This window comes from Chamaea fasciata, unplaced genomic scaffold, assembly GCF_029207755.1.
Source record: "Chamaea fasciata isolate MVZ Bird 193981 ecotype frontalis unplaced genomic scaffold, bChaFas1.0.hap1 SCAF_10, whole genome shotgun sequence".
Taxonomy (NCBI): domain Eukaryota; kingdom Metazoa; phylum Chordata; class Aves; order Passeriformes; family Sylviidae; genus Chamaea; species Chamaea fasciata.
In genome coordinates this window covers 22,875,173-22,900,899 of record NW_027094095.1, presented here as the reverse complement: position 1 = coordinate 22,900,899, position 25,727 = coordinate 22,875,173, and the positions used below count along the sequence as shown (strand labels likewise).

The 25,727-nt window shown below is 44.2% G+C and overlaps 1 protein-coding gene across 6 annotated transcripts in view; it reads right to left on the bottom strand.

Moving 5' to 3' along the window:
* Positions 1-25,727, bottom strand: part of RNF220 (ring finger protein 220) — a 221,193-nt gene that overhangs the window by 8,213 nt on the left and 187,253 nt on the right. For all 6 annotated transcript variants that reach the window (XM_066192698.1, XM_066192701.1, XM_066192700.1 and 3 more), the window contains 6 exons: positions 22,749-22,845; positions 21,644-21,730; positions 20,297-20,352; positions 18,506-18,584; positions 3,537-3,645; positions 2,336-2,410 (listed from right to left, as the gene is read on the bottom strand). In XM_066192698.1, the coding sequence (XP_066048795.1) occupies positions 2,336-2,410; positions 3,537-3,645; positions 18,506-18,584; positions 20,297-20,352; positions 21,644-21,730; positions 22,749-22,845 (503 nt within the window). The remainder of the gene's footprint in view (positions 1-2,335; positions 2,411-3,536; positions 3,646-18,505; positions 18,585-20,296; positions 20,353-21,643; positions 21,731-22,748; positions 22,846-25,727) is intronic.

Here is a 25,727-nt window from a genome sequence, read left to right as displayed (position 1 = left end):
GGCCTTGTTCAGGACATGATCCTTGCTCTCTCAGACACACTCACACTCTAAGTTAATAGGCATGTGAACCAAAGGCACAGGAGAAAGGGGACTTTTCACCAGCATGGATGGCAAATCTCCAGATTGTTCAAAAGGGGCCGGAAGCCTGACACAACCCGCCTGTTCCAACTCCTATTAACTCCAACAAATTGTTTACTGCAGAGCAGAAGAAAAATGCTGCCCCTCTCCCCCAGCCAAGTCTTTCCATGTGTGCTGCACGCGCAGGCTCCCTCCTCCCAACCCCACTGGGGAGCCAGCTTTATACCCAGGGAAAGGTAACAGCAGCGATTATTACACACACTATCCCACAGCTCCTCGCTTGTTAAAAAAAACAAGAGTCTCTTTTGTGCCCGAAATAAAAGGAGATACCTTAATTAGAACAATGCAGGTTGGTAAGCATTAAACACTGAGCCCAGCTGCTGTATGCCATTAAATTCATAAAAAGGGAGGGGGGAAGGAGGGCAGTCTTAACGAGATTACACACATTGACTTTGATCAAGACACAAAAGCACCAAGGCGTTCCAGGGTTTTTATTGCTGTCTTCAGGCTACATTTTAATGGTTACATTAGAAACATGCGAACACAGGCTGGGAGATTTTTTTGAGATGGGAGAGGGAGTGCAAGCATGCCTTGTGAAAAGGCCCGCTTTAATAAATTGGGGGCTGCAGGGAGAGGCTAGGACTGGGGAACACATGAGTAGTCACTTATTAATTGCTTCCCCTATGCAAGTGCCAAGTCCTAACATGATGTCTTGCTGGACTATTCCCATCCCGCCTGCCTGGTCAGCAGAAGAGCCATGTGCAGATCACACACAGCCAGCTTCATCACCACCTTTCTCACGGAATTCTAGGGGGAGATGGCTTCCCCTCTGCAAGGGAAATGTTAATCCCACAGCACACTTGGAGTGCCTTTCCCCATTCTCCTGAGTGGCTGTGACTGCTGAACATGACAAAAAGGGATCTGACTGAAGTTGAACTAAGTTGCTGCTGTGCCTAAGAACAGCCTGAAATTGGTGCCACAGATTTTGAAGATGACTTGAGGCTGGTGGGAAGAGGAGAGGACAAAGACTTCACAGTAAAGAAAATGAAGAGGAAATGAGTGTTTTATCCTGTGCTTGTAGCACTGCTGAAAGACAAGATTACTCCTCACTTAGCAAAGGTGGCAGAGCACATAGTCATCCAGACACCTCACAGCTACACACCCACATATGTGTCTTTTATAAGATGCTGCTAAAATGTTTACAAAAGCTTGTATAATGTAAATAGTGACGGGGTGTAGCTGAAGAGCTATAAAATACAGCCCAAGGGATAGCCAAGTTATTGAGTTGCTATTAGTACTCAAGCCCACAGGCACTTCACCATCCTGGTAACTTTTCTTGGACAAGACTTTTAAAAGGCAGGATTTAAAGGAGCATGATCAGCTTAATCGTAATTCCAAGCACACAATGTGTTTTATAAAGTAGAGTAATGCCTTCCAGGAACAAGTTTTTAGGGGTGGCATTCCCTTATATTTTTTGCAACCCAACACTGTATCATCTTGCTAACAGGAGAACTAGAAAGCACAATTGACTATTTTCCACTCCTCAGCCTGAACAAAAAGAAAGCTTGAAAATCAGCTGCAGAGGGGACGTTAAAGGCTGATTATAAACCCCACAGTTTTAACACAGGAAAAGAAAACACTTTATTTAATAACACCTTAAATTTTAACCTGATGTCCTTTAATAAATGAATAAATTACTACTCTACTGGGTCACCTATTCAATGTTCAAGGTAGCTCCCAATCTTCTAAACAGAATGGTATATGCTTGAAAACCACCCAGTGCTATTCCAAAAAATCTAAAAAAATATAGATTCACATTATAAAAGCTCCCTTCCATATTCTCTCTCCTGAAGATGATTCCCTTAGCTTCAGGAGAGTATTATATTTCTCAGAAGCTACCCATCCCATGAAATCTCAGTCAATTTGGCCTCCATTCTCACACCTTTACTTCTCTGCACGGATGCCCCACAGGAAATTACTGAAAGGCAAGGTAGTCCCTGGCAGAGAGCTCTTCCCACAGCGGAGGAAAAAGCAAGGGGCAGGATGGAACTTGGATCACAACGACTCAAACAAAACTCTCTCATGTCAAAGTTAGAGTGGGGTGTTAAACAGCCAGGCTTGGGAAATCTGCAAGCACAGCACTCAGATTGTTTAAAATAAAGCAAAAAGCACCCTTCCCTGCGGCAATCTAGAATAAAGTATCTGGGCAGAGAGGAAAAAGGCTATAAGTCAACAAGAAAGCAGTCAAGAGCCTCACCAGAGTCCGCAGCCAGCATTCTTCACAGTGCACATGCCAGCACTGAATAGAAGTCAGGGGCATTGTGTAGGAGTCCTGAGGAAAAGAAGCAAACAGGTTATTTCCCTAGCAGTAATCTAGTGATTCTTCACTCCCAACCCCATCACAATGCCTTTTTTTGTGGGTAACACTGTCTTGTATTTTGTTAAAAAAGTCTGATTAAAAGAACCAACTTGTGTAATATAGAAGTTGTATTTTTGAAATGTTTGCAGTGGCAGAAAGTCTTCTTCAATCCCTTTTCTTGGCTTCCCAGAACTCCTGTTGGAAGCCCATAATCCACTCAAGTGATGACCTGGCTCAGCACAGTTATCGCAAAAGCATCTCAAGTTGCTCTGGCCACCTGCCATTATTCTCATCAGAAAGGTCACCAGATCATATGAAAACCAGTGACAGGGTAAGATCAACCCTTATCACAACTCAGCTCTGCAGGAACAGCTTAACTACACCCCAAGAAAGCTGCTGCTACCTCAGCAGACATGCCTTCTCAAGTGTCTTCTATCATTGCTAACAAACCTCTGGACATCAGCAGCAAGCTGTTGTCCCTCCTGTGGGATGAGTGACAAGGACTGCACTCCCACACTTCCAAGCTGTGATCTGGCTGGGAGGGAGAAGCCTGTGCATGAAGCTGAAGTTGCAGAGGGAGCTCTCCACCAAGCAGAATGTTCTGCCCTCGGCAGAGCACAAACCCAACAGGAGATGTAGAGCCCTGCAGGCTTGGACCATCAGAGGGAGCTGCTGTCCTTCCTGAGAAAGGCCACAGCATCACCAGGGAGCACGCAGGACACTGGCAACTTTCAAATGCTAGGCAATATCCCTGTTCCCAAATCAGAGAAGGTGAGCCCCTGATCACAATTCTGCTCTCTCCTCTGTACCTAAATTTGCACATGGAGGAAAAGGATGCCGGTATCTGGGAGTTTTATACAGGAAGGCAGAAAGTCTTTTGAAGCTGGGCCTTTCTTGCCCCTGATACAGAGGGACAGCTCCAAATACCAGTGAAACAACGTAATTTGTACAGAAACCTGTGTTGTTAAGACCTTAATTTGGAAGGCTAATTGGTGATGAGTTCCCTCAGACTGCCTGAAAAAGGAGAAAAGCTTCTCCCCTCCTCGGCAGAGATACCAAGACATTTCTGATTCATTACCACAAGTGGAGTGCTACTCACCATGCAAATGAGACATTTATAGCGGTCCCCACGGGAAAGCTGCCTTTCTAACTCACGGACACGAGCCTTTAACGCTTCAAATGTTGTCACTGCAGAGTCTTCTGTAATTCTGCAGAAGATGATGAAGAGTGAACATCACTGAGCACACAAGACTGTTAAGAGTTTGGGGGAAAATATCCCACAACAGGTACTGCACAGGAAATAGCACTGTATTGTATTCAAACTAATTGTATTCATTGTGTTCAAACTAATACATTCAACTTGGGTTAAAAGAATTGCCAAAAAGCCTAGTGTGAATTCTTTAAAATGTCTTTCTAAACACTTCCAAACACATCACAAAAGAACACAACCAGTGCTGGAGTTGCCAGCTTCATACAGAGCAAGACACAGACGTTTAAAGAATAGATATTTTTGCTGGGGTTTTTTTTGTTTGTTTTCTGCCTTTTTTCTTGTCTCCCTTAAGAGATTACTCAGGACCACATACTTGAGACAAAGTTCTGTGTGTTGCTTTAAAGCTGCTGAGATAACTTTTCGTGGGCAATAGGGGCTGTTCTTCCCCTTAGGGAATGGAGGCCTTTGCTGGCCATCAGCCTCGTGAAATGCAAAATCAGCTCATTACACAGGATCAACACAACGGCTTATATTAATGAAAGCCCCAGCTTTTTGATTCTAATACTGAAAGAACGGAGAAACCAAAAGCATTGGACATGGTGCCAACAGGGTGGCTATAAAGGCAGCTTTACAGTTTCAGTTTTCCCATTTCCTAGGGTCATTTTTGATGGGCAGCATTATCTCTTTTGTCACAGAGGCACTGTGCTGAGGCCAGGCAAGTGTATTTTCATGGTTCTGCAAGGCTGGTGAAAAGAGCAACTTGCGAACCTAAAAGCAAGGGCAGACAGCAATGCTTAGCAAATGAAATGCAGGGAGCACTACAGGCAAGGATGCGTCACTCCAGCACGCTGCAAAATCTGATTTCTACACAGTGCGGGCAAAGGGAGGGGCCCTCAAGTATTCCCCAGAAAAGATTTAGAGCATTGACATAAAGGCTTTTACTTTCTTGAATAAAAACAAAACCAACAATTTTCAATGAGTGTCAGTGAATTTCTGGCATCTCCAAACAGACTCCAGCTCAGAAGAATCAGAAGAGCATCCTGACACCGGAAGCTGCATCATCAATCACAAGATAACCCACAGTGGCACCTATGTCTTCTACCTTTTTAGAGGATGATTCATCAACAGGTGGCTAAGGCACAGGTCTAGTGGAATTACTACAGCCAGTAAAGTGAGCTGCAATCTCAGCACTCGAGCTGCAGGCAGGCACTCACTCCTTTGTTCATTAGTCACTTGTCGCTAGCACGCAGGGACGGACTATGGGTATCTCCCACAAACTGATTCTGATGGCTTTTCTCAAGGCTTTGGTACACAGAACTAGTCAAAGAGATCTTGGGTGATTTTCCCAATTATGACACCTCAGAAGAAAGTGAAGCTGCTGGAATGTATATGGTTAACTACCAGAGTTTTAAAGCTCCTTCAGCTTCACTCCTGCCTTTGTACTGATGAGACATGCTCTGCATGAGCCAACTGAGATCTTCATCAGAAGGAGATTCATCGCAAGTGACAGCTGACAGAAAATGGTAACAATTTTAAAACTGCAAAAAAGGTAAAGAAATACAAATGTCCCATGTTAGCCTAGTGGGTGAGGACTGTCTGGGGACAGGGACACTGTGGATTCAAGCCTTGGAATCCATAAATACTCTTTGAAGCAAGATGAAAGAGTTTCAGTAGGAGACAGTCCTCCCCGCTGTGAAAACACCCACTTGCTCTTGCTCATTGGTATAAATTATTACATATCCCAGCTTGAGTTCTCACCCTCAAGGAAGAGTTGCTAGCGTTTTCAAAGAAAGTCTACAAAGGTGTTAGTTTTGTCCAAGGAAGAAACAGATTTATTTATTTATAGCTTGAAGATTATTGTTGGCTGAGAAAATTGTTTCCCTTCCAGTCTGGCCCACTGTTGAACTGATGCTGATTGAAGACTGCAGTTGAATTTGACTTCATGGAAACCATTTCTCCTTCCTGCATGCATAAGGGCACTGGAGGTATAAAGGCAGCGCGTGTGACTCCCACCCAAAGCAGGTGGCAAGTAGAACCTCAACCCCTGCCAAATTCTCCTTCTACCATCTTTGGAGCTACCTGTCCTCCTCAGATGGGTGGGCAACTCAGAAGGGAAAGGGAAAAGTTGATTCCTTGAGCAGATGCAAACAAATGCCCATGCATCCCCAGTCCCAGCCCAGTAACAGTCAAAACTTGAAAAGGAAAAATTTGCCACTGCAACTAGAGAAGACAGAAAATGGTCTGTTTATAGAAATCTAAACAGTTGACCCCCATTGGCCAATTTCGGAAAGTCTCTGAGATAATAGCACCTGTCCAGTAATAAACGAATGAATCAGAAAAGGAGGTTGAATAGAGGTATAAGCAATAATGCTCAGAGGCTGCCTGATACAATGGCCAATCAATAGGAGGGCTGTAGATCAGGGTGCTAGTTAGCTGGAAAATTACCGCACCGCTGCGTGCGTCACGCTGTAGGGATCCTGGACAATCAATGTGGGAGGTATTGATTTAGTTATTATCACTTCATACGCTCCAGACATTGTTAAATATACATTTATTAACAAGACTGGGGTGCATTGGTAAGAGAGGGAGCTTTAGCCACTGCAGTACCTCCCAGCACTGATCAAAGCTCAGCTATGACAGAACTTAAACTCCATGTTCCCCCTGCTAAGCAAAGCTCACAGGACAAATCCTGACGCACAGCACAGTGCTGAAGACACAGCTCCTACTTCACATGAGAGATAGGAGTGTTGGCTGTATGTGAGTATTTTGCACTTGAGATTTCAGGAAAGCCTCTCGGAGCAGCAGCAACAAGGGACGTGGCAGCCAAGGGTCAACCCAAAGTGAGCAATAATTGCATGGTTGCTTCGGAAAAGCTGGAGGAAATGAGGTCAAGGGAAATAGGGAGAACATTAGTAAATAAAGGAAACTGAAACTACCTCCAGGGATGGAATAAAGACGAGAGTCACTTCCCATGTGTCTGGCTCCCGTGGTGGCCAGCACACTTGGGACACATGCCATTCCATTTAGTGTCATTTTACCGTCAACCTGCTGCTTGTATCCTAAAGATAAGCATCGCTTAGGAGCAACTCTTCCTGCAGCAGGAATCTTGGGAACTCCCTCAGGATTCCCTCTTATGTGTGCACCTTGTGTGTGCTTGCCTGGACACAGCTGGGAGCAGCCTTGGGCAGAATTTTACAGGGTAACGCCAGGGTGGAGCGAGGGTCAGAAAGCCAAGTGCCACGGACAGGGGAAGGCTGTGTACAAGTTACCCTGCCAAGTGAGGCAGAGGGAATTACGGAGAAGGAATTGGCTCTCTGCTTTGCCTTGACCTCATGCTGGATGCAGGAGGACTCTTAACAATTTTTCGCCTCAGCGCTCTGATTTGACGTGTTTGGATAACGTCATTTATCAGCCTCCAGAGTGACCTGCTAAGCACAACTGCTGCCAAGAGCTATACCTTGAGCACCAGTGCTCATGCTTCTCCAGCAGGCGTGAGAGGGCTCACTGACACCTGAACTGCTCTCCCTGGGTGAGGATGTATCAAGAGGGCACCTCCATCCTGGAGTACAGACTCACTGTGACATCACTACACACAGCAGCCTGAGTGAAAATGTTTACATGAGAGCAAAAACAGGAAGGGAGGGCTCCTTGTGGAAGAATCTGGGTCCTGTACTTCTCCCTGGACTTTGTGGTTAAGTTTTCCACACACTGGCAGTCACAGCTGAGGATGCTGCGTATCAAGAAGCAGGTCTGTGAGACTGGGCAGACAGCATGTGGTAATTTTCAGTCTTTGAGCCCAGCGCATATTTTTCTGCTATTCACAGCATTTTCCCCTGAGCACTGAAAATAAGAACACTTTCTTTCTCTGAGAAAATCCTTGCTTTGTTCAGGTAAAAGGTCATAAGAAGTGCACAGAAATACTATGGAAGAGGAAAATGGACCTATCTGTAGCTTTGAGCAGCAATCGCCTCCTGGGAAATCTCCCCTGGGAAATGGTCACCCCCCTCTTTGCTAAAAAACTTTAACCCAAGCACTGGTTATTTGTTAAACATTAGCATGCATGTGATCTTTGTTTCTCCAAATTAAATCGAGCAATTCCTACCCGCTGTCCCAGTGGGCAATCACAAGCAATTCTGTTAATTAAATTATCTCTGATTCTGCAGCTCTGGAATCTCTCAATTGACTAAGTCTGTGCTTTATCATCAACAAAATACTGGACCAAAAAGGAAACAAAAAAATGCTGATGTCAGTGTGATCGGCTTCAGTTAACCCTTCCCAGCTGGGTATTAAGGGCTGCTCAAGAAACTGCTGTACTGGAACAAGCCCAAGAGCCAGAGCCTTGTACAACAGATACCAGTAGCAGCTGTTCACTTGTGTTTCCTTTCCACTGTACAGAAAAACACAAACACCACATTGTCCCTGCATCAAGCATCCTGCCTATTTGAGAGCCACAGAAAGATGCAAACTGTTAGCTGCTGAAGAAGCAGGAAAACACCTCAAAGAAGCCCCTGCAAATACCCCATCCTCATCTTATCCAGATCTCATTTGATGTATCCTGCTGTCGAGGAGTCTCCATAAAACATTCCCCTTTGGTTTATTTCAACTGGATATAAATTTTCCTTTCTTCATAAATGGCTACACTGTACACAGCATTCCATAAATTTTTACAATTCCACTGTTTGTATGTATCTTGTAAAAAACGCTTAGCACTGATTAAATGCACCACCAATAAAATTTCATGGGCTACTTTTGACACTTGATATTCTGACCTTCTGTCTTCCTCGTACATTTATTTTTGCTTTCCTATGCCTGTAAGACTGGCAGACTGACAGAGAGGAAAATGTACAGTACCACTGACAAACCTGAAAGTGATGTATTTATTTTTTAAACAAAGCCTTTATCCTCCCTTGTCCAAAGTGCAGAACCCAGCAGAACATACATGCCACCTCCCTGCACCAAGGGCAGAGGTCATGTCACTAGCAGCTTACATATCATAAATATTAGAAACAGACTGGTCGATGCTTTGAAGGCAAAGTCAAGCTAAAGTAAGATTCCAGGAGCAGAGAAATTGCCCCAGGCCATATCCAACCTCAGCTGTAGATGACAATTATCATAACCACCACGACACTGCAGGAGAGAAAGCCTTGTGCAGTCCTTGCTTTGTGGGGCACAAATCTTCAAGAGTTGATAAAATGACCCCAACATCAGTGCACAATGATACAACTGCAAGCCTTCTCTCATACCCAATTTACATCTGGGTGAGAGGGCAACTCTTCCAGAGAAGAATCCCATTTTATTAGCCTGTAACATGCTGTGCACAGCTCTGTGACACCCAGGAGCGCTGCAGAATGGCAGAGCACAGTGATGCTGTCTCAGCTCTCACCCATACATTGTCTTCAACACAACTCCCTCACTACCTGCACTTCAAACACTAACTATGAACACCCCCATGTTTTTTTGGGATAAGAATTGCTTTTGTTTCAACCTGATGAAATAATCTGCCCCCACTTTCAATTTAGCAAGCATCACCTGCAACAAGTAAGACAGCTAAAGATACAGGGACTTTATATTGGCAGATGTGGGTGAGCAGCACTGAAGTCAGTGGGAGATCCACAGACCGAAAGGACTTTTACACTTACTTGAGTCCAAGAACGTAACATAAAGCTGAAAAAGCCCCTTTGCTACTAACAAGCAAAACACTTAAATTGACATGTAAGTTTTTAGAAAGAAAAGTGACAGGTGGCTTTAAAAGAAAACAGATACAGCTCAGGCATTTTCAGTATCTTAAGTCTCTGGAAGAAGCCCAGTGTCAGGCACTGGTAGCAGATTGACTGTGAATCACCCCCAACATGTGGGCTACCAGACTGGCACAACGTACTGAGATTTTATTTCACTAGATGAGCTGGTTATAGCAGAAGGGGTTTGCATGCCTTGATGCAGAAAACTGCCCAGCAAAGCTGTTTACAGAAGAGCCATGTCAAATCACACCAAGGGAAGTTTAGACCCTCTAAAGGGTCTGCAAGACTGCCAATGCTAAAAGCAAATCTTCTGGCAAGACATCAACATTTTAGGAGTTGGCTTCCCCTTTATTTAGCTAAAAATCTCATTTATTTGGATTATTTGTTTTTAGACTAACCTCCTTTAAAGAGGCTGACTTATAATCCTGTAAAACGTTGTCACATGTATTGAGAAAATTGGCAAGGATGCTAATTTATTGTCCTCTAGGAAAAAAACCCCCTCTTTCCTTGATTAATGTATGTTTTTGTATTGTAAGATATTAAAGAATGTTGCTTCACCTGTAATTATAGGGAATAGTTTACTCTGGCAAAGTGCCCTGGCTTCTGGTTGCCAAGTTATGAATAATGCAATGTTCCCCATTCTAATTTCCGTGTTCTAAGTTGTGAATTTGGAGCAGGGTGCATGCAAGGGCACACACACACACACGATTCCGAGGCGCTCTCAGTCACGAGCGTCTCTATTTTATACTTGCTTGCACAACTTGTTAATATTGGCATCTGCTTGCCAAATTCAGAGTTTGCTTCTGACTAATTTTATCTTGATGCAAACCAAAATGTTGTTTCTTTTTTTCCCCACAGAGGAATTATTTCTCTTACACTTACATGCACCATCGCAATACCACTGAGGGGAGTTTACCACTCCAAGGAGGCGTTTTAAGCTGCATTTATAGTAGGGACTTGGATAAAGATTCCCCGAAGAATTTAATGACAGAAGAATTCATTTGCTTTCCTATCTCCCCCGCCTCCATAACACAGAACCCAACAATGTCTTTACAGAAGTGGGAAGTAAATCCAGGCGCTGGCTCTTTCTCTCCCCTTTTTTTGGCCCGTGTTTTGCTGGGACACATGTGCCCAGCCCCAATCAAAACAGAGACAGATGGCACCACTGATCATTCAGAATAGAAGGAGCCTCAGAGTCAGCATGTTTAGACGCATTTGTAGGGCTACGCAGTATCCACTGGCCACTGGGACTGATTTAAAAAGGCGGCGAGTGAAAGTCTGAGCTTGCGCCAAAATTTTAAATGTGCCATTTGAGCAATTATGGTTCAACATGAAAGCTGGGAGAAAGAATGCATAGGTCATTCTGATTAGATTTAGAGACTATGTTCCCTGTTCCAAAGAGAAAATAAATGCAATCCCATTGCTTTACTGGAGCAGATTTGGCGATAAAGAAAAACCCATGCTATGGGAAAGTGGTTTGCTGCAGCAAGGTTTTGTTGAGGCAGCACAGGCTGAATCAGAAAACGATTCTCTAAACAGCGTTCCTAAAGAGAAATAATTACTCATCTAATGTGTTAATGTCTTGATTCACTTTTCAAATGTATTCTTCATCCTGGAGACTCCAATTGTATTTCTAACAGATCGGTGAAGGTGCATTATGGTTTCTATCTTAATACAAGCCAGGGCCACAAAAGGCAGGAGGTGGAAATGGAAAATGCAGCTGCTCTCCTTGCTGAGGCATACAGGCTAAAGGTTCCAGCCTACAGACACTTGCCTCCATCCACAAGTAAACATGTTTGGATTACGACCAAGCCCCATGTATAGCTAGGCAGGTCTATTTTTCTACTGGAAGACTTATGGCAGCTGTAACTTGTCATCTCACTGTGGCCTGGAGCTGGTCTAGGATTATTGGTAGCTTTGGTTGGACGATCAAGGCACAAAATTATAAAATATCCATGACGCGAAAGAGGAATAGCAAATTCCTAGGGCTGAAAGTTGCTCAGAAGGTTGGACACGCAGCTGAGTCTTGCAGCCAGCCTCTGTGAGCAATTAAATAAATGTCTTCTACTCCCATGGCCCCCATCCAAACGACTGAAATAAACAGGAAATATCTATGCTACTACAGCAGCACTTGGATTCATCTATAGCCTTTTAAGGACTTTACTGTGGAGGTGATAGGCTTTCCAGAACCTCCATTCATGACCGCTGATTGGAGGCACACAAGGGCAGTGCGATAACACATCCTCCAGACAGCTTCCTACAACTGCTACTGCTGCTGCCGCCCCGGAACTTTTACACTGTTGCTGTTTCCTTTACAGGGAAAGAAAGGATCGGAATTAGCATCATTTAAGGTAATCGTGCCTTCAAAAAGAAACACGAGGCTATTAAAGGAGGCCAGGGCACATTAGTATCATATAACCAATTGTGGTCCCAGCGCTAGAAAAGGAAACGAGCAGCGCAGTGGAAGGACAGGTCATGAGCCAGCTATCTGAGGGAAAAGCAGGAATGCTTATGCAACTGTGTGGGAATCAACAGCTTTTTGCAAATAAAATCATCAAAAAAAGAGAAAGAAGATAATGGAGAAATAGGATGAAGTGCCTGTAGCAGTGGAGTGTAAGGTTAGGAAAAGCATCGACACTGAAGTGAGGACAAAAAATCAACATGGATATTAAACTACTTTAATGACATTACTTGCTATTACTTTGCTTCTGTAAAGGCAGTGCTGGGTTCTGTGTTACAGAGGTGAAGGAGACATGAAAGCACAATGAATTCTTTTGTCATTAAATTCCTTGGGAAATCTTTACCAAGTTCCAACTAAATGTGACTTAACACTTCTCCTTGCAGCAGTAAGCACCCCTCAGCTGTACTGCAACTGTGCATGCAAGTGTAAGAGAAATAATTACCCACTCTACAGTTGTCCCAGATATAGTTTAATGAGAACTAACAAAACTGGTCCTTTTAAAAGACTATTTCATATTTATACTTACTAAATGTAGCCTAAGAAAGGCATAATTACCGAGAGCTGTAATTACAACCATTCTGTTGTCATACAGCAGCTGGCACAGCACAAACACTTACTGAGTCCTGCCACAACAGTCAGTGAGTGCCAAGAAAAGCAATAGCCCTGTCACCACCAGCACACAGCCAGCCTGTGCAGCCAGGGTTGCCCCTCAGCAGATGCAGGAGAGAGACAGCAAACTGGCAGCGGATGGGGCACAACATGATCCCTTTTCTGCTCTTCAAAGGAACATTTTCATCCAAACAGGGAGTGCAGGCTACATAAAGATAATAGTTAATTTTCTCTTGAGAGCATCTGGGCACCACACAAACATTTCCTAAAAAAATAGTATCAGTCCCTGCCTCTTAATTCTTGCAGCATAGCTAAGAGAGGTGAATAAACAGTCACATCCTCAAAGTATTTTCAGAAGGGACACGGCAAGATCCACAATGCTCCATCAGACACAATGTTAAACACAACAGGCTAATTTTAGGGACCAGTCCTCTCTCTGACAAGCTGCTCACACATCTAAGGGCAGAATTCGTCTACTAGAAGGCAGCTGTTTGTGTTTTATAAGCTAAAGTTTCTCTTACCTATGGAATAACTCCAATATTTCACAGGGAATCATCATCCATCTAACTGAAGTACCCTCTAACAGACCATCAGCCTCATATCCCCTTTGAAATAGCACAGCTGAGCACTTGCTGGGCCACGATTTATTTTTTACCTTCTAAGACATCTTGGTAACTCTATAGCTCAATAGTGACAGTCGAATTTCACACTGCGATAGCCCCCCATCGATTTTTCATTCCCAGAAAGCAACTCTACAAATTAAAGTTAACAGCATTTCTGAAACTAAGAAAAGAAAAAAGAAAAGAAGGGGCAGGCAAAGAGACATAAATTGCAAGATGCCTAAACCACGCCCCCAACGTAGGAATAAAATTTCATTCTGGCTTTTTCACCAGTTATAAGACAGGGACGCGGAAGCTACTGCCCCGGAAGTCAGGAGATCCCCTGCGCTTGCAGATGCTTCAACTTTAAAACATCACAGGTTCAAAAGAAATAAGAGTCCCTTCCTGTACTGAAGATGTCAAAATCTATAGAAAAATGCCTCAAGGCATGAAATTAGACCAAACCTCTGGACAATGCTGCACTGAACAGAGATACCACCTACCCCCAGGTCTGAGATTGTAGAGTCACAGCCTGCCTTGCTGAGCTTCCTTAACCAGTGGCCTGTGAAGAACTGGACACTGACACAATTTCAGTTTGCACAGTGGTTATAATGTTTGAGACCCTTACTGGCACATGCAACTTCTCTCCAACAGTTAAAAGAGGGAGCAGAATAAAGAAGCAGAGTCCAGCACGCTGCTCTCCACTGTCACATACCAGAGGAAGAAGTAATGCCAAAGCCTCACCTCATAAAGAAATGAAGCATCCATCTCCATACTCTTTCAACACCAGTATACAGTACACACAGTATCACATACTGAATTACTGAAAAGGAGTAAAACCTAATAAAGATAAAAATCTGGACACAAGCAGCACAGTCCAGCCGCTCTTTCTCAGTCCTTGACAATCCAGTGTCCTGAATCCTGTCCCAAGTTTCATGTGGGATGCTCTAATACTGGACCCACCAGCAGCATCATGCTCTCGGCTTAGCAGAGCACAAAGTTCATTTATGACTCAAGTTAAATTTTTAAGTCTGTCTTTGCTATGAGATGTCTCCCATCAAAGCCTATTAACGGTGTGATATGGTGGAAAAGGGCTGGGTAGCGCTTATCCTATGGTGTGAATTCTCAACAGCTTCTGTTTTCCTCTGACATACCAGCTTAAGTGTGGCTCCTTCCCTTTCAGGACTCTGCTAATCCTCTGGCTTCACACTCCATTCCCCCCTGGATGTGTCTGCCTGGGAGCAGGGTCTCCCCAACAGACACTGCTACCTCCCTGACTGCTCTCACACGCCTGTCTCTTTGCACAAGGATCCCAATCTAAACTTTGTTTAATTTTAACTGATGCTCCCCCTTGTGCTGCTGCACCAGAGCCCCTCCAGAGCCAACATTTCAAAACAGCTGGATTGGAAAGCGGGGAGGTGGGGGGGAAGGGGAAGAAAGAGACAGGAAAAATAAAACAAATACAATTGCTTTTTGTCTCTAAAACCCTCTTTTTAACCCAACAAGCGTCTCATCCAATGAAGCATGATAAGCATGAAGTGTTATATAAAGAAGATAATTATAATGGGATTTAATGCTTGGCAGGCTTGTATTGCAAGGTTCAGAGCAGAGGTAGCTCACTTAAACAGCCTAGTGTCCAGGTTTGCTATTATGCGGGCAGTGTGGCTGGGGCCAGTGGGATCAGAAACAAGATTTAAAAAAAAAAAAAGTAAAAAAAAAAAAAGTAAAAAAAAAGGGCAAAAAAGCACAGCCCCCTTCCCAACAAGGATGGCAGTTTCAGTCCCACCTCCTTCCACTTCTGTCCCATCCCTGATTAATGATGTTGTCTGCCTGATTTATGACCCACCCCAACAGATTAGAGTTTCCCTCTTCAACCTCCCCCCCTTTCACCCCTCCCAGAAGGCACAGCCACACTCTGCTGGAAATATTAGAGAATTATTAAATAAACATTCATACGTCATGTCTCTTCCCATACTGAGCTCATCGTAGTCAATGCTCAGCGGCCGGGCCCTGTTTGCTTTGGGGCTGACACCAAACAGCTGGAGTGATTCATGGAGAGGCTGGCTACAATGCTCTGTGCCATATATCATGCTCGCAGCGCTCCCTGCCCCGGCGGAGATAAACTGATCAACCACAACGGGCTGGAATGAATTTATGACAACACAAAATTGAGGAAAACAAATGGGAGGTGACCCAGTGGGCCACTAACCCAGACTCTCTCGCTGGCCTGCAATCTAGTCTGGTAGCAGAAAGCAAAATTGAACATTGGCACTCTGAATTAAGATGCTGGCTTTTAACCCCGGGGAACCTCAGTTTCAAAATGGCACCAAACCCTCACAAGGCAGGGGGAAAGACTTTTTGTGGGGAAAGTGCTTTTTGCAGCTCTCTGTGAGCAACATTTCTTCTGCTGAGAATCTGACATCAGTGGAGGTGTCAGGGAGGGTGCCTGGGCAATTAGGGACCAGTTGCTCTCTGAGCAAAGCTGCATCTCAAGCCGAGGTAAATGATCACTGCACGGGCTGAGCTTTGCCTTGGCAGTGGCTGGGGTCTTCGGCAGACAGGCAGGGCTCAGATGGTGTGATGCCCCTACATCTCGCCCCAAGAGCCTTCAGCAGCCCAGGATCTCTTCCAGACACCTCCCATTGGCAAGATTAGAAGAGCTCAGCACTGAGACACCTCAGTGCTGGGAAGGAGAGCTGGGACCAGCACCACATTTCCCACTACCCCTGGCTGCCACCTGCAGTTCAACACTACAGATGAGATCAACTTGTCCAAGTTACTGATGATCTGGCACAGCACAAGGAGCAGAGCAACAAACACAGACTTACCCCAAACTCCGTTTAGCTGTTCTACATGCAAGAGACTCTCCCACAAACCCCCATGTTTAGATTAATTTAAAGCTACTCAAGTGAAGAAATTCAGCTGCATGCCAAAAAGAGAACTGCTCACTGTACTGTATTAATGGATTAAAAACCAAACAAAAACACACTACTCTCTTTGCCTGGACTTATTTTTGGAAGAGGGGATGAAGGAACGTCATTCTTATGAGAAAAGGATCAATAGGCAGATCACTGCTAACTCTATTAGCCACTGCTCTAAACAGAGAGCATGGCTGACACAGGTGCTAAGCCATGTGCTTCTGGACAATTTTAAAAATGCTAATCAGATGCTACACAAGGTTTAACATGCCAATCAATAATGCTCAGATTTAAAGGCAAAAACTGAAGTTACAAACAATGGAGTAAAGTGATGCTGCCAAAAACTTCCTGTAAGCACCACCCAAAACAAGAAAAATGAAACCAATTTAGCTCCAGATTAAGAAACAGGAACTAGAGATGAATCAATTTAGCCCGTTGGGCTAGGTCGCCATATATCATGGCTCAGCAGTGAAGTGGGAAGCAGCCAGACAGTGAGAAACCCTTCCCCCTCCTTTTCTGTAGGCTTCTAGCTCTGATCCCTGTTATCAATTAATTTAACAGAACCCCTCTACACAGACAAGCACACACAGCATTCAGACTCCTTAAATGGCAGGACAGAAACTATTTATCACACATGAATCTCAAAGGAAAGGAGAGAAAAAAAAAGGCAGCTAGGAATTCTCCACCTGAAACACCATCTTGTTTTCTGAACCTCGGTGAAATAAAGCACTCTAAATGAAAAGGTCCCTCTGCTACTTTAAAAAATTAACATTATTGGAAAGACTGAACAAGACATTTAAGGAATTTCCTGTAATTTCTTTTGGGTTTTACTGACTTTTAGCAGAACTGAAGCTTTAACAGGCAAGGTTATTGCAGAGCGAAGTGCGTATGCACAGATGCACACACATGCTCTCTTCACTTCACAGCAGCGTTAGCACTAGAGTTGTTTGGAAAGGATGCTGGGACCCTTCAAAAGGTGCTAGCTAAAGCTTCTTTGATCAGATTATTAAAGCTATGTCAATTTTATCACTTGAGCTCAAGTGTTCTGGAAAATGTCAAATCCTTTCAGCTCCTACAGTTTAAAGATTTTCAATAGGAGTGGATCTGGGAGGATGGAGGGCTGCTGGGCTGACAGGCAGAAGGCCCAATGGGAAGCCAAGCAGCAGCTGAGACAGAGGCTGACAAGTTAGGGCAGAAGGGATGAGTCCTTGCCACCAAGACAGCATGCAATGGTCGGCTCACTCTAAGGACAAAGCTGGTTCTGCACTGACCTGCAGGCTCCCAGACTCAGTGGTCCTTGGCCAAAGTCTGCTGACCAAGAAGCACTGAATGGCAGACAGCCAACGTTTGGGACACGCTAACAAAAGGGCTTGTTGAAAAGAAAGTGCCGAGACAGCAAAGCAGTGTTAAAGTTCCCTCTACAGCAAGGAGTTTCCCCAGTTAACTCTGACTCTGAACATATGCTCTGCCAGGCTGCCTGAAATGTCAGGGATCCAAAAATGTGCTGGGGCACAACCTCTCAAGTCACAACGAGGGACAGGAGGAGAATGAACTACATTAGAAAAATGACAACTTTCTATGAAGTCAACTTAATGCTACACCACTAGGTTTTTCCCCATCCCAAACTATCCATGGATGTCATCCCAAAATGTAGTATTTAAAACCCACCATTACATCGTTGTCTCCACCTCATTCAGGTTGTTTGGTGTCTCACTTGATCTCGGGGCAATGTTTTATATCAGGCAATAATCAACTTAAAACACTGTCCCATCCCAGCTAATGCAGTCCATGGCAGCAGAGAACAGCCTGTAGTTTTAGGCTTGGACCATCAAATCTGCCCAAGCACTAAGTCACCTCAGCAGCATGTGAAAGGTTTAGAATACAGGTTGTTACTCAAATGGAAAGTGCATTTATTTCTATTTCAGATAACACTGCAGCACACTCAGTGAGCAGAAAGGGACAGGAAAAGAGGTGCCCAGCAGTCCCTCCACTACTGTATATGCAAACACTAGCACTTAAACTTCTGAACCATTGAAAGGGCTGCAGGTAAAAAACTCAGAAACTGAGACATTATTTCTATTAGGAACCATACAAGGGCTCAATATAGATCTTAAGGAAAAAGAAATTCCCTCTGTGAGACTTCTTCCAAGTAACAGTGCTGCTAGAGGGAGATTCCCTTTTGTTGAGAGATGAAAGGTGGAACATACAGAAAGAAAACACGGATATATCTATTTACATAATTCAAAAGAAGGCAATTTGCAGTGGAGAAGTCTTTTGGAAGCTGTGTCTAATTCCAAGTCACTGGGTACCTGCCCTCATAGATATCTGGTGGGGAACTCCACACAAGCCCTCTGTGAACACAGCAGTAGTTATCATTTCAAGTTCAGGTTTTGTGTTGCAGCACAACTTCCCTTCTCAGTGGTAAAAGCTTCAAATATGCCTACCTTCAGATTACCACTGCTGCTGGAAGCACCAGATAGGACACTATGTTCTTTAAAACAAGAAAAAGGGAAGCTACCCACTTCACACTCACTTTTCAATGTCACTGTTCTTACAGGTCTTCTGCATGGTCTCCTGTTTACTGCTTTCACCGTTACTCGTTGAGGGCATTTCTGTTGAGGGAAGAACATAAAAATTAGTGAGAAAACATTGGATCATTGCAAAGAAATAATCTGAGCAAGTCAGTTTCAGAGGACCCCAATGAGTGACTTTCATGCCAGTTCTTGGTAAGAGAGAGAGGTGACTGACGCTAAGTGTCCCTGTCTGACAGAGGGGCCTCTCTGGACAGTATACTTCTATGATTCAGGGCTCAAAATACAACCCCTGTTCTGTTCCCACTTCATAGTGATCTGACCCCCACTGATGTACCCGCTGTTTAAGCCAGGATTTAATTCAAAAGGGTTGATGCAGCTGCCACATGGAAGTGTACTTCTAGAAAGGTTTGGAGCAAATCCACCCAGCCCAGACCCTGATCTCAGCCTCTCCCATTTGCTGAGACCTCACAGACACAAGCAGAAAAATATATGCCAGGTAACTAGAATGACAGAACAGTCTGCTCATCAGTTGCTCCCAGCACAGGAAAGGGTGTGAGACACCAGCTGGAGATGAGAAGATGAACCAGCCCCAGGGCTGTAGTTTCATCACTGTGGATTCAGGTAAAAGGTATGAAGAAAACAGCTCACAGCAAATGTCATCAGGGCTGCCTTCTCATCACCTCTGTGGCTGTAGTTACTGAAGCTGATAATACCTACAAGCAAGTGCTTCTACATCACAGAAAATAAATGTGATTGCCTATCCCACAGAAGAAAATGCCTGCAATAGATATCCTATGCTCTCCATTTAACCATCACGCCCTTGGCAAAACTGGTTCAACTCCCTTCCCCCACTCCCACTGGCAAGTAGTTATGTCTTGTAGGTACTTTCAAGGCTGGAAATCAAATGCCCAAAGCATGACAGGAACAGAACAGGGAACAAAATCACTGGGACATGTCTCTTCAGGTCGCTGAGCTTCAGTTTCCTTCCTAAGGGAGCTGGAGCAGCACTGCCCAGCTCTGGAAATGGATTTGGCATCTACAGCTGGAAAGCGCCAGGTTTTATTATTCTCATATTTCCACTAGGTTGCTGCTTACACTTACAGTGCTGCTGGCATTGAATAAAAACCCCCAGCAGTTGAGTGGGTTTAACACTACCCCCTTCCTTCTCAACCCAATAAGCTTTCAACTAATGTATGCAAAGGTACATATTCACATTAATTCAATTGCTCTGGATTCTCAACTACAGGTCATGAAGTAGGACAGACCTAGAATTTCCACTCCAAAGTTGAAGGCTTCAGAGCAGTAGGCTTTTCTTGCCATACAAAGACCAGCAAGGACAAGATCTACCCAAAAGATACAAGTCTTTAGCATATCCTCTCAAAGAAGGAAAGGTAAGAAAGCAGTTGAAAAAAGCCCAGTAATAGGTGCACCTGTGTAGTTTAAACACTCAGCAGCTGAACACCACCATCCCATTGTCAGGCTCTGCTGGTTCCCTCTGTAATAAAGCAGTTTGCCTTTCAGTGACATGACATCAAGTCAATCCAAACCCTACCTCTCATCACCACACCAGTTAAGGTGGCATTTTTGGGAACTTCCCCAGCTGCCATTATTGACAATTAATTGTGCTGTAAAGTTTCAAACAGACAGTGTGGTTTCATGTGCATACATATCAGATGACACTCTGCAAGAGCATTAGTAACTACCTCTCCTAAGTAGTGGCAAGAAGACATGGACTATCTATCTGCCCTCCTGTAGTATATAAATTAACAATTTACAATTTCAACACTCACCGTCACTGGCCCATTTAGAAAACTCCGGTGTTATTCGAGTACTTGGTGTGCCACCACTAAAAGAGAAAAGGACAATATGCTAAAAGTTGAATACAAAAAATTTTGCTGCTCAGGAAAAGCTACCCCTTTCACGAACCACTTTTCTTTTAATACTTCTATCCATCAGTCTAAGTTTCAAAATGTGAGTAGATGGCCAGCCAAAAACATGCTCATGCTTCATGGCATCAGTGACACTACTGCATTTCTACAGAAACTTGACAGAATTTCAAAGTGCTTTTACAGGGAACATCACCTCTTGTGTTGTAGAGATGGGCAAACAAGTCCAGGAAACATGCAAGGAAGGACCTTGTCCAAACAGCAAAACAATGTGTTAGGTGCAAGACACTTGAAGGGAGTGGATCTCCTGGCCTCAGGTCCTCAGTTCTCTCACCAAGCACTAGGTGTCCGTAGCCACTGATAACCAAGTATCCTCCTGCTACAACACCAGCCTCCTAGCTGAGAAGGAGCTTCAGCATCTTTAAGGCCCTGTTTTTGGACTAGCACGGTAAGCAAAGTATTGAATGCACCAATGATTTGGATCCAGTGTGGCAAATGCCACTTTTCTATGGAGTGAAACCTAATTTTGAACTAGCATTTGTGACAGGCTAAGCAGTAAGAAAACTTCATTTCACTGCTCTATCAATCACTTCAACCTTGACCCCACAGGATCACTCAGTGAAAGAGATAGAGGGGTAATTTAAGTCCTGTTTTATGCAGGGCAGAGGGCTTAGAAAGCAATCCTAGCTCCCTGTTAAGACCCATTTTATTTGCCTGAAATGCTTCCTTGAGTGCCCTGAATGGTGGCTGCCTACATTCTCCACATACGTATGTGGGTAGAGTCACATCCTGCCCCAACTCAGAGCTGAATATAGAAGGTTTAGTTTGCATGTCCCACAACGTGTAATTGAATGCAATGAAGTCAGACGTGGGGTGCCAGACTCCTACTGTGCCAACCAAGATTCTCATGGCATCACACTGTACTACTAAGAGGCCACAATCCATCATGAAGCAAGATGATGCATAAGGCTTTAGTCCAGCTCAGTTTCCTCATCGCCAGAACTCATCCTCTGTCCAGTACTATTCAGGGTAAAGATGGCACAGGCTGGGCAGTGGGGTCCTCAGAGAGGGAAAGTGTACAGGGAAGCTTTACTGAGGCTGCACAGGTAGAAACGGAGACCCACCTGTCGGACGATGCTCCTTTGTAAGTCTCTTGTTCCAACCCTTGCACACAAGTGAACAGGTGTTTTCCACAAACTGAGACTCCCTAAAAGTAATGAATGTAGTAATTTAGAAAGGCATGATACTTACTTTAAAACAGCACCTCGGAGCGCCTCCCTTTCTTTGGCTTCACCTGGCTCTTCTCCAGTGCAAGGGATAATGTCTGCTTCTGTGTACCTGAGCACAAAGGGTTAAGGAACATACAGCCCTGCTGCAGACAGTGAAAAGACTTTTGAGATGGTTAGGACACTGTCTGGGATATAAAACAAATTAATTCCAACTGGGAACACCTTTAAAGAAAGAGGGGTTGGTGTCCACAAAGGGGCCTGCTTTTAAATTCTGGATGAAATTTTTGTCTTAGGTGGAAAGAAACAGTAATCTTTTGATAGTAACATGATTCCACAGCTTCTTGGAAAGGGAAAACCAGTTCCTGAACCCGTGCAAATCTAACCTGCACAATTTCACAAATTCTGTTTGAAGTACAGAGTTCTTTTACCACTGGAGGGTTGGAGCTTCAATCCCAAAGGCTGGTACAGATTTCAATAAAACCTAATTCTATAGCTGTACATTGCCCCTCATAACAGCTAAGGCAGTGTCAGCCTAAAGCCCTTGCAGGAATTCTTCCTTGATGCCTATTACAACTGCTGTGGGGCAGAAGTCTGCTTACAGCTCTCCCAGAGCTGTGCCCAAAGAGCCTGCTCCCAGATGGAGAAGTTCCCAAAAATCTGCCTTTAATGATAGTTCTGCCAATGAACTGTCTCATGAAAGGGGAAAAAAAATCAAATCTCTCAGAGTAGAAGGTGAATAGCACTTACTGCACAAGCCCCTTGAAAATGAAAGGGTGTCTTGTGGAAAATTCCTCAAAATTCCTCAATTCCTACCCACGAAGCAGGAAAAGCTATCCATACAGAACAAACCTGGATGGAGGCAACAGATTGTTTATGAAACAGATTAGAGAAACACTAACTGATCCCTTGCAATGCCTCCTATAGACTTCAATCAGGTCTGAAGCAGCACTGTATCAACAGTAGGATCTCAAAGGGAGTAACAGGGAACCCCTCCTAGCTCAAATATAACCCGGTAACTGGAGAAGGCTGTGTCATTTCCAATAGGGCTGGACACAGATTATCCACCATTTCCCAGGGCAGATGCACCTCTAGGTTCCCTCTGGGTAAGAGCCTTTCAAAAACGATACTGTGCTTTCCCGTATTCGAGTGTGTCGTCTCCATCCACATCCAGGTCAGCGTCACTGTCGGGATTCTCCTTCCCGCTGCACATGATAAACCCAGAACCTAAAAGAAAATAAAACACACAGATGAGCATCTGAATTGGAACTGAAGTGTAGGAGATCTCCCAAGAAAGGTGCTAGAGCACCAGTTTGCAGGCTGTTCTTTACTCTTAACACTCTCATAAAAGGTGGCCTCTCCAAAAACTGCACAAGAACACTCACAGAAATACTCGAACTTCCTAGATTTTATGCTCTAAATGCCCCCACCATTGAAAATGGAACATTCTTGACTTTTAGCTCTCCACATGAATTATTTCAGAATTGCAGTCACTGTAAGGGTCTCTCTCAAAGGCAGAAAAAGCAGTGAAGCTAGATAGGAAAGACTTATCTTTCACAGAAGTAGTTAATGCAAAATCCACACTACTATCAGGTAAGAGAAGGCCACAAGGACATTCTGAATTATTTCTTAATTCAGATGCAGAGGGGAGGCAGAGGCTAAAATAGAATGAGAAACATCTTTTCCATTTTAAAATACATCTAGTCATGGCTTAGATTTTTAAAATTTAAAACATTTGAGAACACCAAACCTGTTTCTACAAGAGGGGGGAAAAAATCAGACTTCTGTCATTAACAGCTCCTTACAAGCACTTATATGAGCAAATTGCAATGCAACTCATTAAGAGTTCTGCTCTTCCAGCACAGGTGAGTCAGGCACGCATCCAGTCCCAACTCCAGCAGGAAGCAACCACTTATAGTTCCACCTGAGGCTGACTGTGCATCCATTCCCATTTTCTAACAATTTTCACATTTACTTGGGTCCCAAGTGTTTTGTAAACTGTAACCAGGCTTCTTCTAATTGAATCTGCAAAAACACCTACAAAGATGAAACTTCACATGGTATTTTTGCCCAGGGTTTATTAACAGAAGGAAAACTACAGAAGGCATATTTACTCTTTACGAGAGTTAACACTAAATATGCTCTCTCTTGTAAGGCTGGATATTAAGCAAAGACCTCCTGAACTCTAGGGTGTTGGTTGCAAGGTCCCCATTTGTGTTCAATTTTGCAGCAGACCTAAGCTGTTTGGGTACACTAGCTATACAGACAGAAATGTACTCACTGCAGCTGCCTCCAGTATGTTCCTTTACTTAACACCGCTGTGCAGACAGCAGAGCTGGACGCCTGGCTCAGACAGAGGTACCTGCTGAAGCCTGAAGGACCTGGCACATCCAGAGGGCTGGTGACCTAGCTCTGTGGTAGACCAGGGAATGCATCCCAACTGCAAAGATTTTAAGAGTAAGGTAGATACTGCCTTGGCCCTGCACCAATGCCCCAAAAAGGGCTACACTCCTGTCCTGCGATTGTGACTCTAAATGCAGAACATAGGCTAAAATTATTGTAGAAGCACTGAATATTATATGCATGTCCAAAGAATGAAGACATTCCAAAGCATTAGGACAGCCTTCTCAGGCCTTCAGATGTCCGAGTCTGTTCATCCCACTGCGTTCTCAGCAGCACACTTAACATAAGCCCAGAAGAGTGAACTGTATTTCTAATGGTCTGTATCTGTGCAGACAGCAGGGCAAAGCAAAGGTCTCATTCCCAAGGATATCACACAGACACAGTTCTTTACTGTCGCCCTCTAGAAATGGATGCTCTCACTGATTCATTAAGCCCCCAATAAAATTTGTTTATATGGATTTGATATTTCTCTTCTCTGAATATCAAGAAGGTCCTTAACGAGTGACAACTATAGCATGACAATGATTTTAAGACTAACCTTCCCTAAAAGCATAAACTACCTTTTACTTCAAAGTAAGCGCCAGCCTTAATTTCTAGCACAGGTAACACAGCTAGCACCAACAATGCAGCACCCACATCTGTGCCAGGTACCATGGGAGCCATGCCTGTAGGTCAGCCCCATGGTGTCACTGGGGTAGCCCTTCTCCAGAGACCCTTTTCAGAGTGTTTCACATACTGGCTGCACACTGCCAGCCAACATGTGTCACAGGCTGCTGCCTCCTCTTGCTGCAATGGCTCAACTAGTAAATCTTGACTCATTCAGTTCATCACAATGTTTGGGAGAAGATTTAGAGGAGTAAGAGAGACCTGTCAAAGAAGCTGGATAGTCCTTCAAAGCTGCTTTAAAAGTCAAGAGTGGGCGATGGGGTGGTAATTTATAGGCATGGCATTTAACCTACAGTAACACCATCCCCTGCACCTGGCATTACTTTAGCCCATCACTTCTCAAAGGCCATAAACTCTGGACACACAGGTCTTCATTTTTCTTCTGGCTGTGGGAGACACAAATCATGCAAAGCTGGAGCTGTGACTTGGCCAGTCCCAGGAGGTGATCTGAACATTAGCCAGACAATGAATACTCGGAGCAAGTGCCCTGGTGGGGGGGAAGGTGGCCAAATGAGTGAACATAAGTGGGACCACCCCCCATGTTACTGTCTCTGCAAGTATGCCAAGCACACAGCAGACATGCACCTTTCCATCAATTTTGTTTCCAAGTGACTCAAGCCAACTGGTGGTTTATGGCTAGAGCTTAAGATGAGAAGATCTGCTTACTGCAATACAGTTTACTTCAGAATCCTTGTGTCCTTGCTCTCAACACCTTTGTATTTAAGAAAATCCCTTTTAAGTCTGGAAGGAAAATATTCCAGAGCTTTGGCAGAATCTAGCTCTACTGCCTAGCTGCACTGCCAGCAGACTACTATACTTCCTAAACAGGGAGTGTACAAGAGGAGAGTTTGGACAGCATCTGTTATGATGGCAAATACACACTGGGATGATCTGAGAGAGTCTTTCAGTCAGAGAGGACGACACTGCAGAGAAGTTCATAGGTTCAAAATGAGGGGCAGGGGAAAGGTAAATTTTCTTTTCTGATCAAACAAGGACTCCCAGACTGACACCTAAAGGAAGGCACAATCAGGTGATCCAAC